Source organism: Oncorhynchus tshawytscha, linkage group LG09 (assembly GCF_018296145.1).
Source record: "Oncorhynchus tshawytscha isolate Ot180627B linkage group LG09, Otsh_v2.0, whole genome shotgun sequence".
In the NCBI taxonomy this organism is placed as follows: Eukaryota; Metazoa; Chordata; class Actinopteri; order Salmoniformes; family Salmonidae; genus Oncorhynchus; species Oncorhynchus tshawytscha.
In genome coordinates, this window is record NC_056437.1 from 77,880,770 (window position 1) to 77,897,979 (window position 17,210).

The 17,210-nt window shown below is 42.5% G+C and overlaps 2 protein-coding genes across 3 annotated transcripts; one reads left to right on the plus strand and one right to left on the minus strand.

The window, feature by feature from the left end:
* Positions 1–398: 398 nt before the first annotated feature.
* On the minus strand, positions 399–5,866 carry LOC112258783 (proteasome activator complex subunit 3). The gene is made up of 11 exons (XM_024433358.2): positions 5,569–5,866; positions 4,978–5,010; positions 4,744–4,806; positions 3,368–3,472; positions 2,607–2,661; positions 2,260–2,375; positions 2,053–2,121; positions 1,828–1,895; positions 1,669–1,723; positions 1,497–1,583; positions 399–1,372 (listed from the first exon to the last, which is right to left on the minus strand). Exons 1-11 carry the CDS (start codon positions 5,611–5,613, stop codon positions 1,292–1,294), a joined length of 777 nt encoding a protein of 258 aa, XP_024289126.1. The 5' UTR covers positions 5,614–5,866; the 3' UTR covers positions 399–1,291.
* Positions 5,867–5,917: 51 nt separating this feature from the next.
* On the plus strand, positions 5,918–17,071 carry nbr1b (NBR1 autophagy cargo receptor b). Of its 2 annotated transcripts, none has more exons than XR_002954777.2 (19): positions 5,918–6,167; positions 8,415–8,477; positions 8,578–8,596; positions 8,702–8,724; positions 8,882–9,067; positions 9,328–9,405; positions 9,558–9,754; positions 10,084–10,209; positions 10,492–10,695; positions 10,903–11,062; positions 11,217–11,486; positions 11,639–11,846; positions 11,986–12,273; positions 12,373–12,534; positions 12,657–13,074; positions 13,196–13,278; positions 13,666–13,752; positions 13,908–14,004; positions 14,222–14,361. XR_002954777.2 is itself a non-coding variant. In XM_024433357.2 (19 exons), exons 1-19 carry the CDS (start codon positions 6,066–6,068, stop codon positions 14,393–14,395), a joined length of 2,922 nt encoding a protein of 973 aa, XP_024289125.1. In that variant the 5' UTR covers positions 5,918–6,065; the 3' UTR covers positions 14,396–17,071. The 2 variants fall into 2 exon arrangements, 1 of the variants encoding a protein (XP_024289125.1); XM_024433357.2 differs by having other exon boundaries at positions 13,666–13,729; positions 14,222–17,071.
* Positions 17,072–17,210: the final 139 nt, after the last annotated feature.

Sequence of the window (17,210 nt, forward strand, 5' to 3'; positions counted from 1 at the left end):
CAAACTTGTCTAGAGACCATGCGAACCAAATTGGGCAAATTCGAAATTTATCGCAACACTGCGTGACAAAACTATAGGTAGAGCGGAAAATGCCATGGAAACGCATGGACCTTTATTCAGTACATAAAACTTGATCACACGCCACATTTTATCCACACAAAAAGTGTCTGATGGAAACACTTCTGGTGGGGAAAGGCTTTTTTTAATGCAGATTTGATCACATTTGTATGAATCTGTTGCAAATTAGATAGAAACCTAGCGATGAAGTATTTTGCCCCCTCATTCTGAGGTTAATAATTTTCACAGCAAGGCTTGAATTCAAATACACAAGCTCTTTGAGACATGACAACAGTTTCCGCATATACAACAGGTGAGAAACCATGTCATTCTCTCAAGGATGTATTAAGTAAAAATATTTATTCTTAAAACAAAATTACAATTAAGGGAGAGATACAGTAAAGACACTTCTCTCATCACGTAGCATCTGGATGTGAGAAAATTACAGATCTGGCTTTTAACACAATTGAAACTCCCAAGATCAGAGTGGGAGTGGATGGGCATTACATATTGTGCTGGAAACAGAACATAGTCCTTCACAATGTACTTGTGAGTAGTCCCTTAAGTAAAACAAAATAAAAATAACTGACAGGACTGCAAGCTACACTACAACTAAAATGCAGACTGAGCATTCCCACACACTCACCTTGACAATCTCACATACCGCTAATTTTAGTTACCACCAAGCACTTCAGAATCCTAAAAATAATTCCTTAAAAACAAAACTAAAGATAAAACAGACAAAGTATACCCGTGAAACTCTCATGACGGTTTCCAGACAAGACATATACACTACAAGCACACAGACATGGACACAAAAAGTTTCATCTGACCACCTTACCAACTTTGTGGAGGCCGGCCATGTTTGAGTTCAGTTCAAGCCCGCTTGATTGGTCGACATGGAGAAAAATCCATAATCAAGGTACAACCTTCTCACAAGTCCTGGAAACATGGATGTTTCAGAACATGTCTAAGGAGGTCATTTCAAAGTCCACCTTGAGGGAATTGATAATAGTCCAGAACAAAGCCCCCGTTACAGTCAATGGCTGCATTCATACAGGCAACCCAATTTGGAGCTTTGTTCCACTAATGAATTGGTCTTTTGACCAATCACATCATATCTATTCAAAGCTTATCTGATTGGTCAAAAGACTAATTAGTGGAAAAATCTATATCTAAATGCTGCCAATGTGGCTGTTACTAGGAGTTGGTGAGAAGAGGATAAGTGGAGTGTTCAGTAGAGGGCTTCATTGTTGCTGCTTCGTGGCCTCTTGATCTTCTCTATGTTTTTCAGGATCATGTCATGTAATGTCACCTGCAAGCAGATGGGGGTTTGGTTATTACGGTAAACAAATATCTGCACCAGAACATGACAGGCTAACAACATAAGGTTGATACTTGGTTGAACAGAGCCAGAACAGTGTGCATGTATTGCTCACATATTGATTCCTCAGCTCTGACACAATGATCTTGAGGCTGATGTACTCCTTCTCGTCTATTTCAGTCACCGTGCGCTGGTAGTCCTCCTGCAGACAGACGGATGGTCAACAACGAGAGGACTCAGGGCAGCAGATTGGATGTGGATGTAAACAGTATGCAGTTAACACTTACCACATGAGGGTACTTTGTAATTTTTGAGACTAGCTTCGCTCTGGTGATGTAATACCTGTTGAAAACAAATGTATGAGACAGTCCAAGCAACCATTTTAGATTCATAAGGGATTTTTGTGAAGTAAATAAAAACACACGGTAGTGTATACTGTGGCATACCTGGAAATTTGGTCCAGGTAAGAGGCTGCCTCTCCTTCCACAGTCCTGAGCTCAGCAACAGTTTCCTCCTGTAAACAGAAACAACAAGGCCAGCATCATCTGACAGAAAAGCAAGAGTGCAAGTACTGCCCCCTAGTGTTGGAGATATGTTAATGTTCGGAAAAGTAGACCAGAAGCTAGACATGTGAATGTCTCTGCACTCATACTGATGGGAAAGTATAATACCTGGATGGATACACCAAAGTTGTTACCATCCTCTATTCTGGGGATTAAGAGCTGGACCCACATTTTGACCTGAGAGTGAGAGACATACAGATGAGACAGTCATTTCTTAACAGTAGATCTCCACTAAGCAATTCAGAGTGGGAGAGCCCTCAAAAAGCAATCAACTAAATCCTTCAAAGAAAAATGGCTGTGTTTGTGGGTACATACTGTGTTGCATTTCTCTATGAGGGTTCTTATTTCTGGCTTGACTCTTTCGATCAGGTCCACCAGCTGGCCGTTGCTCTTTATCATCCCCCCTGGCATGCCAAACACCTTGGGGCCATCTAGAGAGGTGGGATTGAGAGGTCAAACATCCAAGCAGCTTCTAGCTAATATAGAATACTGCAAATTAGTCAAGTGTAGTCTACTCTTCTATCAAGAAATGTATTGAAGATGAATGGTTCTGACATAAGTCGGCATTAAGAGATATCAACAAGCGTATTTTACAGTACAGCAATGGCATCAGACTTACTATGCAAGTATTAAATGGCATGACAACAGGCAATAGGGTTTACCTTGACAGTTATCATCATCTAGTCCATCTTCCATTTTCCATTTTCTGGAATTTTGCTATAAACATTAACCTCGGGTTAACATAGGCATTACTTCTGTTACAGGTAGGTCTCCCTAGATCAAAGGGATTCCACATTTTTCTACCTCGAACAGTAATGGTCAAGAGTTTTGAGCACAGTGACCTGCTGAGAGTCAATGAGCCATTCTGTTTATGTCTCATTAAAATTCTTTCACAGTGTTATGTTAAAGTGAGGGAGAGACTACTATGGTTGGCTATCCTCCACTTTGTTCAGGGTAGTCTCTTTTCAGATGTGGAACATACCCTTGTGATCAGACTAATGAAGTTGTTAGGCAGCGCCAATATAAACAAATGCTTGCTAACTGTGGTTGCAGGTCTTTGTTCCAGCCAAGCAGTAACACACCTGATTCTACTTTTCATAGTCTTCAATCAAGATCTGATTTGCTAAATCAGGTGTTATCTGTAACCATGGGGACGGCAGATGGTCTAGTGGTTAGAGCATTGGGCCACTAACCAAAAGGTTGCTAGATTGAATCCCTGAGCTGACAAGGTAAAAATCTGCCATTTTGCCCCTGAACAAGGCAAAACCCACTAGGCTGCCATTGTAAGAAAAATAAATCTTATTTAACTGATTGCCTAGTTAAATAAAAAAATTCAACATGTAATTGACTAAATCATGTTTGGTATTGAATGTATACACTTTTTTGATACTGATTTGATGCAAATGAGAATCCATGAACTTACCACATCTACTCCATCATGGCTATTGTTGAGAATGATTGGGTCTGGTACTTTGATGTTTATCTCTGAGTGGATCTCTTTCAGGTCTGCGACATTCAGAATGGGCTCCTGGAAAGGATGAAGAAATCAAATCAAAGTATTTGTCACATGCTTCGTAAATAACAGGTGTGGACTAACAATGAAATGCTTATGGGCCCTTCCCAAAAATGCAGAGAGAAATTGAAAAATAATATCGCGTGGAATGATTACAATGAGTAACGATAACTTGGCTATACTGACTCAATGTGCAGGGGTACGGGGTAATTGAGGTAGATATGTACATACGTTGGGGTAAAGTGACTAGGCAACAAGATAGATAATAAACAGTAGCATGTGATGAGTCAAAAGAGAGTGCAAAAGGTTCAATGCATATAGTCCAGGTAGCTATTTTGTTAACTATTTAACAATCTTATGGCTTGGTGGTAGAATCTGTTCAGGGTCCTGTTGGTTCCAGACTTGGTGCATTGGTATTGCTTGCCGTGCAGTAGCTGAGAGAACAGTCTGACTTGGATGGCTGGAGTACTTGACAATTTTTAGGGCCTTCCTCTGACACCGCCTGGTATCAAGACACTGAAAGGTAGTGCGTACGACCCAGTGCTTGCGGTCGGATGCCAAGCCGTTGCCATACCAAGCAGTGAAGCAGCCAGGCAAGATGCTCTCAATAGTGCAGCTGTAGAACTTTGAGTATCAGAGGGTCCATGCCAAATATTTTCAGCCTCCTAAATGGGGAAGAGGCGTTGTCATGCCTTTCTCACAAATGTGTTGGCGTGTGGAGTAGAGCTGGGTGATATGGACAAAAATCCACAGCACAATAAATTGCCTGAATTGATGCAATAACGATAAGTTATAACAATGTGCACTACAGATTTTTTATTTTTTATCTACTACTGGTTTGATGGTTGTAGCCATCAACTGTCCCATTAACAATCACCCATATTAGCAAATGTCTTTAACTTAAAATTTCTCTAGTATAGGCTACTTATTGTAGTGATTGATATCAGCAAAATTCTTGTGATTGGTGTTGATAATTTTCAGTTTATCGTCCCAGCTCTAGTGTGGACCATGTTAATTAGTGATATGGACACAGGAACTTCAGGCTCTCAACCCGCTACACTACAGCCACGTCGATGGAGGCGTGCTCGGCCCTCCTTTCATGTAGTCCATGATCAGCTCCTTTGCCTTGCTGATGAGGGAGAGGTTGTGTGCCAGGACAACGCATCACAGCTGACAACACATCATGTCAGCTGTGACAGTACTTAAGGGGCTCTGGATTAACCTAGATTCTATTTTGACAAAGAAATGTACAACAATACAATCCCTGTTAATAGAATATGAATTACCTTCAGAAAGCTGTCAAGTTCCAGCAACTTTTTGGGGAAAAAGTCTGCAACCAGGTTTTCAGCCTAGTAAAGAACAAAGTTTGTTTTAATGAATGGTCACGTGTGCACCAGCATCAGTATATACATGATGCCTCCTAACAGTTATTTGTGGTTGTTGGTCAAATTTCTGAAATAGAAGACTAGGACCATCAAAAAAATAAAATAAGAACATGTTGACATAATATTGATACTCACCTCACCCGTGATCCGCTCTCTGAAGGCGTCAACCTATGAGAAAATAATAATAATAACTCTTTTCGAACACATCTTATGACATGTGATAGAAAAACCACGTTGAATGACAGTCCAATAACACCACGTGCCATTTGATGGAAGCAGCTGTTCTTACCACCTGTTTTTTTTCCGTTGTGTCTTTATCTGTAGCTAGCAGGCGACCTATCTAGTTAATTTTGTACATATGCTAATGTTATCGCTCTCCAAGAACTGGTAGTGTTATAGCAGATGAAGTGGGAAATATTTGGTTACTAACGTACTAGCTAAGTTTCTGCAGAAAAAGACAGCCCTCGTGCGTGGTGCGGGATACTGTACACAAACAAACAAGTCGGTACTGTCCAGTCTTAACAGGGTAGATAAACAAACACCACTTGACTGAGCTCAGATTCTCGAATAAAACATTCATAGATGATAATAATATGATGCTAATAACGTAGCTAGCTACTATAAGCAATGAGCAAAATGTAGCTAACCTCCCTAGCTAGGCTAACCTCCCTAGCAAGCATTCTCAATTATTCAACTTCTGCGTCAAAGTAATTGTGAAAACATTACCTTTGTTTTGAGGTCATTGTCTACCTTAATGCCCTTTGAAGACATAATTAGAAATAAATCAAATTAGCTGATATAAACAACAAAAAAACGGTTTTAAGTGGGTCGTTGTTACTTTTGCCGCACACTGCTTCGAAATCAAGTTATGACGTAGAAATATGCGACTCGTAAAACAACCACGTGGACCAAAAAAAAGTATCACTAGCTATTTTTCTCGTGGATTATTTTAAAATACAAGATTATATATTGATTAAAAAAAGTTACGTCCGTGTGTTACATTAACGGTGTTTCCGTGTTTATATTTGGGCAACATTGATTCAAAGATGCGTTTCTGTCACGTGATCATATGGGTGTGTTTACATAGCTGATGATGTAAACAGAAAAGACGCCTCATCCGGATAAGTCACATACCATAAAGGCAGACTATCTGTATTTATCTCGGCAATAGTGATTCATTTTTGTTTTCCTTGATATGTTTTAATTCATAGAAACAAGGAGCAATGGACTTCTACATCAATTTGAAGGTGAATTTCAGGGGGAATGCGAAGAATTTTCTCCTGTCAGGTTCGGAGACGAAGAGTTGGGAGTCAATGGAGGCCATGGTAAGCAATTATAACGACGCTGGTGTTTTCAGAGCAGCATTCATCTTGGCATATCTTTACTGAAACTAAAGCTATCAACCATCGATCGTCGGCCGCTTATTTGCTTTATGTTGTATACATGGTTGATACCCTGTAGTTGAGAACATTGTTCTAGCTATGACAATCCAGTATTGAACAATTTAGGGCCTAACGTTAGCTAGTAGTTACAGTAGCTAGCGATCTAAACGAACAGAATATCAGTACTACAACATCCCAGTCGCAACAACATAATATCGATCAATGATAAAATAAGAGGCGCTGCTATTTATAAAAGTGTATATATTACAATAGGCCTACATTTTTCTGAAGATACATTAGACATTAATTTGTTGCCTGCCCTGCAGAGGGCATCCACGTAGATGAGTAAACATGTTTTATTTCACCTTTATTTAACCAGGTAGTTGAGAACAACTTCTCATTTGCAACTGCGACCTGGCCAAGATAAAGCAAAGCAGTTCGACACATACAGCAACAGAGTTACACACGGAATAAACAAACATACAATCAGTAATACAGTAGAAAAATCTATATACAGTATGTGCAAATGAGGTAGGATAAGAGAGGTAAGGCAATAAATAGGCCATGGTGGCGAAGTAATTACAATATAGCAATTGAACACTGGAATGGTAGAATGTGCAGAAGATGAATGTGCAAGTGGAGATACTGGGGTGCAAAGGAGCAAGATAAATACAGTATGGGGATGAGGTTGATTGGATGGGCTATGTACAGGTGCAGTGATCTGTGAGCTGCTCTGACAGCTGGTGCTTAAAGTGAGGGAGGTAAGTCTCCAGCTTTAGTGAGTTTTTGTTGTTGTTGTTGCAGTTCATTCCGTATAACATATGACATGTCAATGGTAACAACAACAGTAAGGAAGACCAGTGACATTATTGATATGAGCGCTTGAATCCGTGGCTGTCAAAATAGACTACAAGCAGAACCTATCTACTCATGGACAATCTTACTAATGTTTGTGGCTGCTTTGCGTGATGTATTGTTGTCTCTACTTTTTTGCCCTTTGTGCTATTGTCTGTGCCCAATCATGTTTGTACTGTTTTATGCTGCTACCATGTTGTCATGTTGTGTTGCTACCATGCTATGTTGTTGTCTTAGGTCTCTCTTTATGTAGTGTTGTGTTGTCTCGTCGTGATGTGTCTTTTGTTCTATATTTTAAAATAAAACAATTAAATAATCCCAGCCCCATCCCCGCAGGAGGCCTTTTGGTAGGCCATCATTGTAAATAATAATTTGTTCTTAACTGACTTGCCTAGTTAAATAAAGGTAACAAATAAAATGCCCCATTATCATCTATTATTCAGTTGCATCATTTTGGGATTAATTCATATTTACCCCAGTGACACATTATTGACAACAGTCAGGCTATTGAGATGGAGGGCTACACTGCATGCTACAGTTAATGTTGCTAGTTCTCTGCGGTTCTCATTTCCTTTTCATAAATACAATAATGTAACACATTACTCACCTATGATAGCTTGGTTCGTGTTAGTACTGTACTCTATTTGACATCAGTATGTGAAGGGTATTGATTTGAGGGCGAGTCTGGCTTATGACACTTGAGGCTTCCGTCTCTCACTCCAGGGTTTAACAGCCCAGCCATATGATGTCAAAATAAACATTTGAGCCAAGCCTCCTCCTCTGACAACATCCCCTTATGCCAAGATGTCACTTTCCAAAGCAAGCCAATAAAATATCTTGCAGTGGGCTGAATTCGCTCTCTTCCCACAGTAACATGGGAAATCTTAATTTCAGTGAGTGCAAGGTGAATGGTGGATGCCAGTTGTTGGTTTTCCAATAAGGAGAGCTTATGAGACTGTTTTCCTCTGAATCTCCTGGCAGCAGCAAGCTCAGACTCCATTGTCACTCCACTGTCCAGTCACCAGTCACGGAGTTCATCCTCATTGAAATTGCCATTGTGTCTCCATGTTGCCATGGCATTGCCTTCAATGAGACCAGTCAATTTTCCTTTCAGGCATCATATGCTACATCATAGCCCTGATTGTTCATTCAATTAGCAAATATGGGATACTACGGAATAGCATAAATATAACCGTGATAACATGATTGCTTTTTGGCTCTCCTTGAAATGATCACTTTTATGTCATTTGGAGGCGCCTGTTCTTTGTTTGAGAAACAGCTTGGTAAGTTATGTAATACACTGGTTGGTTTATAGATTGTGTCTTTTGTCTACAGGTGAAAAGGTCCTTTGGCCTGTGTAATCTACAGGTTACTTATTTTGATGAGGAAAATGAGGAGGTGAGTGAGAGCAAAGAATTACAGCAATGTTAATTTGTTGAGAATGGTAATATAATGCTATTACAATGTTGTTGCAATACCTTTCCGTTTTGTGTTTCAGGTATCCATAAACAGCCAAAGTGAGTAGTAAAGCACCAAACATAATATTGTGTTATGTTTTGTATCAAACATAATATTAGTTGTTTAATGTAACATGTCCAATAATGATATTTTTCCTCTTCTAGTGGAGTATGAGGAGGCATTAAAGGTAGGTGGTAACTTAAATCTGACTCCTGTCCCTGCTTAGGCCTTATGATGACAACATTTTCAAGTGAAGTGGAACTGTTACCTGAGGCGGGATCCAAAATACGCCTTCAAGTAACAAATCAATAGATTAACCATCATTACTCTGTTTATTTCATCAGAGTGCATCCAGGCAAGGGAACCGGCTGCACATGAATGTGTATGAGACCAGGGGTCAACCCACGCGTGTGCCGGCCAAGGCCAGTGGAGGGGAGCCCAAGAGAGGGTTCCGTCCCCCACAGCACTGCCCAACCCTGGCTCAGGTGGTGAGCCGGAAGGTCCAGGCTGCTGTCCCCGAACAGGGCATGGTAAGGACAGAGCTATACCAGTCAATCCACATAATGCATAGTGTATTTAATGTTGTTTTTATAATTTAATCGACCTCGAAGTACTTATTGCTCAGCACTATTACTTTATAAAGCGAATTCTTTCAAATTGAATGAGCTTTTGTGTCATTAGGTAATCATTTAATCCAAGTAAAGACCAAACTAAGTCATTGCGTGTCCTAAAATAAATATGGTTTAATTGTCTGATTTCTCACCAATGTGTTTCTACTTTGGTTTCCAAGGTGATCATGAAAGAACTAAAGGGGACCAAAGAGGAAGATAAGACACCTCCAGCATGGTTTACATCTTACATGGAGAAGGTGAGGAGATGATTTGGAAATTACTGCAGTTTTATCTTCAATGAATGTACTATTTAGAATCATACCACTTAACCTTAAAATGTAGATGTTTGTATGTGTATATTTTATAGATGAAATAAAGCTAACCAGTAACCCAAACTCTTGTCATCCAGTTCAAAGACCAAGTAGTGAGGGAGGCAGTGGAGAAGATCTGTCGGGAGTTCTCAGGCCAGTGCTGCATCCACAAGCCCATTGGGGCTGAGGCCCAGATCCCTGAGGTGACCTCCTCCACCCTGCCTGGGGGTCCTAGTTTCACCCCTGCCTGCAGCAGCTGCCGGGGCCAGACCGCTGGGGGAGGATACCAGTGCAGGTGAGAAGGGGAGGAGGAGAAGAGAGGTGGCTTCGAGAGAGACTAGGGAGGACATTGACAAATGTGAATTAGTTAAAATGTGAGTAAAGGTAAATAAACACCAATGTAATCAGATATTTCTTACATGTTTTTGTAAATAGCCTACTCCCACTTACTTTTAATTTAGTGCCTCCAACATACATTGTGTTGCTCCAAAACAAACAAATTCCTTCGAGCAGTTGTCATTTCCATTTCGTCAGTATGCGAAACCTAAGAAGATCAGTTTAAAATAATCAGAAGGGCCTTTGTTTGGTGTGCCGCTCCCTGAATGTCTGGTTTCTTTTTCCCAGTGTGTGTACGTCCTGCACACTGTGTGAGCCCTGCAGCTTCTCCCATGACCCCAGCCACAACCTGGTGAGAGCCAGAACACCCCTCTCTATCCCTGAGCATGGCTCACCAGCCCCAGACCACAGCAGGTAAGACCAGGGTTGGAAAATATTACATAGTGTAACAGTTACATATATTCTGTTTTTGGAACCTCATTTAATGCTTATGGGGTGCCAATGTTAATTAATTCTTGTTTAGGGGGCTGCTATGGTTTGATATGAGAAATTACTCTCCATTTTGGTGGTTGGTTTGTATTTGTAATTTTCAATCCTACAATGATCATTGTCATCAGAAAGTTGTCAGAACTGTATCTGTCCTATGATGGCCAATCAGAAACCCTTGCACTCTTCCCTTCCCTATCTCGTCCCCAGGTTCTACCGGCGAGGGGACCGGAGCTTCCGGAAGGCGGAGAAGCAGCGTCTGAAGGCTGAGAAGCGTCAGCTGAAGGCGGAGGTAAAGGAGATCAGGAAGCAGCTGAAGATGGAAAGGAGGGGCCTGCAGTGGAGTGCCGCCGGTGACGGGAGCTCCTCCCCCGTCCTGCTCCAACCCAGGGCCACCCAGGCCAACAGCCCGGAGTATGTCTTAAAGGGACAGTTCACCAAAATTAGATGAAAGTAGATACTGCTTGCAAGGCTTGGTATTCAGTATATCTTGAGGTCAAATCAGTGAGAGGCACAGGTCTTGTCTCTAGTTAGACTGCTGTCAAATGGAGGGAAAGGACAGAGAGAGTTGTGCTTTGGAGAGAGATGATTAATAGTGTATTTTGGCGCTTTGTCCCGCAGGCGTCCCAAGCGGCCATGCCCTCTGGTGGTGCCAGCCATGACGGCCCTGTTCCTGGACGAGAACCTGCCTGATGGGACTCGTCTTCGCCCGGGCACCAGGTTCATCAAGTACTGGAAGATGAGAAACACTGGCAGCGTGAGTTGGAGCTCTGAAACCAAGGTACTATTATGGGCTGAGGATGCACCTGGGATATGCACATTATCTGAGGTTACCATTGACAGCCACAGTAATCTTAGCAGAAAGAGAGGACATGACGATGAGAGTTAGACTGTCAATGTTATGTTCCCCCCCTCTACCCCCATCTCCTTCTCAGCTGAAGTTCATGTGGGGGAATCTGGCGGTGGCGTCGGGTGACCGCTGGCGTGAGGTGGCTGTGCCTTTCCTGCAGCCAGGTCAGGTGGGCGTAGTAAGCGTGGCCCTATGCGCCCCGGCCCTAGAAGGCTCATACACCTCCCACTGGCGTCTGGCACATGGTGGGGAGCAGTTTGGCCCTCGCGTCTGGTGCAGCATTGTGGTGGACCCCCTGGCCCCTGCAGCCATGATGGCAGATGGCGTGCTGGTGTCACCCTGCGTCACCCCACAGGCAAGTCCACCCACCCTCTTGACTTTGGTTCTCAGTGGCCAACCCCAAACTGCTATACAATGCTGTAGTTCTCTGGAAAAGATGGTAGTAATTTCAGTTAAGTGTGTATTCTGTCTGGGTAACATTTGTTTTGATCTGCTGGTGCTCTACAGGGGAAGAACCCCCTCTCCACAGATAAGGGTGGGAAGTCTTGTGCTGCAGCCTCTAGGGATCAAGCACTCATGTCAGTGGACCAAGGCGAACGAGAATACTACATTCCCTCTGTGGACCTGCTCACAGCCCAGGACTTACTCTCCTTTGAGCTGCTTGACATCAACATTGTTCAGGAACTAGAGAGCGTGCCCAACAACACCCCGGCAGGTAAACCTTCCATTGCTATTCACATGCTAAATCTGCAGGGTGTTCCTAATCAGTTGACTGCACTTAGGGTCTCTCCGTCTCTTTTTCTGAATTTCTCTCTCTCTCTCTCTCTCTCTCTCTCTCTCTCTCTTCCACACAGATATGACCCCGTGCATATCCCCATTGCCCCATGACGGTCCCCTGCAGGAGAAGCCCACCCTGCGTTTGATCCAGGAGGAAGCAGAGGCCCATCAGGCCCAGGGAGTCACAAGCATCCAGCCGTCTCAGGGCCTGGTGCCAGGGGCGGAGGGGGGCCGGGTTCCAGCCCAGGAGGAGGGAGAGGAGGATATGAGCGGGACTCAGTTTGTGTGTGAGACGGTGATGCGCTCGCTCACACTGGAGGAGGCCCCAGACCACACACCCCTGTGTGGGAACTGCCCCAGCAAAGGTGAGTTTTTATTAATTAGTTCCATATGAAGCCTACGTTAATACCAGATTAAGGTCCATAACATTGTGTAACCAAAATGCCTTTCCCTGATCTTCACAGTGGTCCGCCCAGCAGCCCAAGGTGGCTCCGCCTCCTCTTCTCTTAAAGGGAAAGGTGTTGAGAAGCGTTTGGAGGTGAGGTCGGAGAAAACCCGGGACATATCCCCCGTGGCCCCAGCCCTAGCACCACCCCAGCTGGCTATACCAGAGCTGATGATGCCAGGTGATTGGCCCAACTTTTCCACCTGTTTTCAATTAGTTGATTGGTTGATATATACCACTTGAGCTCATCTGGGCCCTCTTGTCAGGTAAAAAACAACAATTAAATAGTTTGACCGTTTGCAGATGAGGGACTGGAGTCAGACATCGAGAGCATCTGCATGGACGCCAGAGGGGACAAAGACAAGGGCGAAGATAAAGGAGAGTTGACAGAGGGGAACAGGGGAGCCCGCAGCCGTTCCTCCTCGGCCTCATCCGAGGATTACATCATCATCCTCCCTGACTGCTTCGACACCAGCCGCCCGCTGGGAGAGTCCATGTACAGCTCCGCCCTCTCACAGCCTGGAGATGCCCCCGACACGCCCACAGACCCTGACAGCCAGGGCCGTACCACTCCCGAGGGGGAGCAAGATGAAGCAGAAGAGACTGTTTCAGGCTCCAGCAGCGCCAACGATATGCTGTGCACCTCCCAGACGTTGGACGCCGTGCCCCTAACCCCTGTGGTGGTGGCACCCCCTCGGCTCAACTTAGCTCTTACACCCAGGTGAGAAACCTTTGGCCAGCTGTGCTTGGAAATAGGTTTACAGTGCTATTACACACTTTGACAGTGCTAAATTGCTGAGATGTTCCAAAATGTAGACTTATATTGTTGGTGTTGTCTTCAGCCTAGACAGCAATGATCAGACCGAGGCAGCAGCAGAGTCCCTGGACAGGACTGAGGTCTACCAGAAGGGAGAGTCAGAGGATGGTAAGGAACACACACGGTCACATACTGAACAGTAGTTCCAGCAACTAAAGGAAACAAAGCGTTTTTGCTCGTCACATGAAGGCAGTTGGGCATAACTGACGACAATACCCTAACAGTAATAATGTTTTCTGCTTGCTGCAGTGCCTTTTTGCTGTCTGATCATTCAGCGGTAATATCGAATGTACAATGTCTGCTTGGTTCTAACAAACACAAGTACTAAGCACTAGATCAATGACTGGAGGAGAGGTCTGCTTGGAGTCATTCTTGTCAAAGAGCACCTTCTATACACTCTCCTCTAGAGCTCTACAACTTATCCATATGAGCATATCGGTATATCCTTATCCCAGAACATAACCAATCAGTCATCTCTGTGGTTGTGTCTGAAAGGTTCCAAGCAGCCAGACAGCCCATCTGCTTCTGGTGACTCAGAAGACCACTCCGAAGACCCTAGGTGGGACCCTGATGTGCAACTCAGTCAGTTCAGATGCTAATATTTTCCGAGATCTCTTGTTAAAGAGATTGTTAAAGTGGAATGTCAATTTAATGATGTTAGTGTTGGCTGGCCAGAAACAAAATGGTGTCAGTAAGACTCAATCCCTGGCCCTCTCTGTCGGTCTTGATCCTTCTAGGCACCCAGGCATCACTGGAGGCCTGGTGAAAGGAGCCCTGTCTGTCGCAGCATCCGCCTACAAGGCTCTGTTCACTGGGCAGCCTGGCCCAGTGCAGGTCAGTCCTCCATTCACTTCCTGCAGTGCTGTTAATGATGGCATTCAAGATCATCCTTTTTGCAATCTCAGAATATTTCTATATCATATTAACATGGCGGTTGAGACATCAAACTGGAATGCAACCATCGTACAGCTACTTTAGCATGTCATTACTGACTATGAGAGTCAAGTTAGTATCTAGGTGTATTTTAAACCGTATGCTGTCCTTCCTGCAGCCCCCAGTGGATGGAGCAACCCAGGACACCATGATGGGGGTGTTGGTGGAGATGGGCTTTGGTGACCGGCCGCTCAACCAGCGACTGCTGAAGAAACACAACTACAACCTGCTGGACGTGGTCAATGAACTGGTCCAGATGACCGACAATGACTGGTACTCCACCCGCTACTGAGGAGAGGGGGAGGAGGAGCTGGGGTGGTGTCATGGGAGTAACCTCTGCTGCCTTGACCTCTTGCATCTTCTTCCTCTCTTAGATTTGGCCCAAGTTGACAGGAGATATCCTGATTATGACCTAAAGAGACATTCCCACGGACTTTGGAATATTTAGACTATCAAATAGCTACTGTATGTATGTATGTATGTATGTATGTATGTATGTATGTATGTATGTATGTATGTATGTATGTTTGTAGATTAATTTACCATGTCTGTTTCTGGCTGTTAGCTTTTGCATAGGAAAGGGGGAGACTAAAGGGGGGTGGATGAGGTGGGCTACTCTGTCCAGGAGAACACCTTCATTGCTGTGGTAACAAATGGCAACATATCACAAGTTGCTATCGCCGAGCCATTCCTGTAAAACAGTATACTCACCCTTGAAGTCATTGATTGGAATACAGGCTGAATATGCAGCCATAGACCAGGTATATTCAACAAGAGTTACAGTATGTGTACGTTTAGCTGAAGGGGTGTTGGGTGTACTATTTATCACAGAGCCAGAACCATATAGGTCTTACCAAATGATAAGCTGTGGGAATAGTCAACATTGTATGATGTTAATCAACTTCATAGAGTGTTTGAATAGTGGACACGTCAGGTCCTCGTTCCAAGCGTGAATGACTGTCAGTGTTGGAGAATGCTATGCTTCTTTCAGATCACAGCAATTAAACACACACACACACCCACATGCTTAAACCTTTCTCAGCTTAACTGTTCAAAGTATCAGCATACTGTAGACATATGATGTGTGTCTTATTGATTGAAGATCATCATTCCCCTACTTTCTGTGATGTCGTGCCATGGCTGACAACATGCTATGGATATTTGTGCGTAATGGTGTACACATTAAGTATTTTTGAAATGAGGACCATTACATTGATGGTCCATTTAGTTCCATTTTGAGAGGGTAATTTAATCACCATTCTTAACTAGGAGTATATTTGGGTTTAAAAATAATCATGTAAATATAATATACACTTTTTTTTTTGTTGCACATGGAAGATAAATATTGATGCAAACCCAAAAGACCAGCTGCTCAAGAAGTAAAGGACGTTATAATTTTTAAGATCCTGTTGAAGGGATTTTATTTATCAAGAAATGAATTAACCTCCTTTACAAAAATGTCTTCAATCTGCTCTATATTGTCCTCAGAGGGAGGGAGGTTCTTTTCAGAACCATACAGGGGGCCTGCCTGGTGATCATGATATATCAAAAGCATTGACTCGTTCCACTTGGTATCATTCTTTAAACTTGGTATCATTTTTTCCACTTAGTATCATTCTTTTAAAAAATGTACATCAAGTTCTTTCAAAACTGAAATCAAGCAGTATGTAACAAGTTTGAAATATTTTTTCCAATATGGAAATGCTAACGTGTTTCAGGTAATCCTAGGAGGTAATCTTTGTTAAAATATTTTTGGTTTTAGACTTGATTGCTTGAGGGCTGTTTTGGAAATGTGAAGGAAGATTTGCCTATGTTCTTCTGGTTGAAGCTTGTTCATGTCATTGTGCTTGAATTCCCACTGTTCTAATATGTTTATATTTGAAGAAAAGATACTGGAAAGGTTTGCTTAAGTCTTGTACACTAAGGGGAACTTGACAGGGTTGTGAGCATTGTGAAAAATAATTAGTGGCCAGTCATATAATGTAGCAAATTGATATTGGTAAAAATCATTAGTACAAAAACCCTTTGAATCAACCCTATTTTGGTATAGTGTAGTCTTAATGGTTCTTAGGGTTTGTCTTACCAAAGGATGTGTCTGCTAAATGACTCAAATGTACAGTCCTACCAGGTGATGGTATCTGATTTATTACCACTTATGAGTCAACTTTTAGGGTGTCAAGGAGAAACTGAATTCAAGGACAATAAGGATTGTGGTCTTTTGAATTAAAATTAAAGTAAGCTTTTCCCACATATGTCAGAAATTATGGCAGGTTAATGGAGGTCAGAAACTGTGCAATTCATACATTTCTCCATACATGTACTTGAAACATTCATACCTTCCATATATGGGCAGGATATTTTCATAGAGGGTGAAGAATGAGAACTCCAAAAAGTTTTTAGGGAGGGATAATGTGCAGTTTGAACTCTTTCTGTGTTGCACTTAAGACCTGCCTGGAACCCTGACGTTGAATTGCATTGCATTCTAGGTCGGGCAGAATTTAGCATATGAATCAAGAAAAGTTTATACTCACGACCTCTACAAGCCAGAATGTTGAATAAAATTATATTTTAATGTACTTTACCAGTATGCACACATGATAAAAATATATGCATTACTTGCCAAGCTCGTGCACGTGTTTACATGGTTTTGCGCACGCTTCAGGTGATAGAAATCTGAATGTAATTCTACTTTCCTGTGGATATTGTCTCACATTCCTTCCATCAAAAGGACCAACCACACAGACAACCGGTAAAGTACGTAAAAACTATTTTATTAAAAATTTTGGCTTGTAGAGATTCAAACGCTCATTTCTGCCTACCTATAATTCAATGTTGGGTTTCCAGGCAATTAAAATAAATAGGCTACCTGTGATGTACAAATATCTGTCTCTAATTAAAGTCACTACACTTAATGTCACTTATTTGAATAAGGCTAAATAAAACACATTTAAAATGCTCACATACACAACCAGGAATCAATGTATTTATTTTGTTTAAAAAAAACATTGAGTAGGCAACCTATTAAAAGATGCACTATGCAGATATTGTTTTGCCATTTTCTGGTTGCTAACATTTGTCTAATTTCAGTTTGTGACTAAACGAGCAAG

Bases quoted from the DNA above. Each gene is read 5' to 3' on its own strand.
- LOC112258783 (XM_024433358.2), bottom strand. From the start codon at position 5,613: ATGTCTTCAAAGGGCATTAAGGTAGACAATGACCTCAAAACAAAG. The intron at 1,896-2,052 runs GTATTATACTTT...TTCTGTTTACAG, and splicing joins ACTTTGGTGTATCCATCCAG to GAGGAAACTGTTGCTGAGCT. The intron at 1,724-1,827 runs GTATGCCACAGT...TGTTTTCAACAG, and splicing joins TACCTGGACCAAATTTCCAG to GTATTACATCACCAGAGCGA.
- nbr1b (XM_024433357.2), top strand. From the start codon at position 6,066: ATGGACTTCTACATCAATTTGAAGGTGAATTTCAGGGGGAATGCGAAG. The intron at 6,168-8,414 runs GTAAGCAATTAT...TTTTGTCTACAG, and splicing joins GGGAGTCAATGGAGGCCATG to GTGAAAAGGTCCTTTGGCCT. The intron at 10,696-10,902 runs GTATGTCTTAAA...TTTGTCCCGCAG, and splicing joins ACCCAGGCCAACAGCCCGGA to GCGTCCCAAGCGGCCATGCC.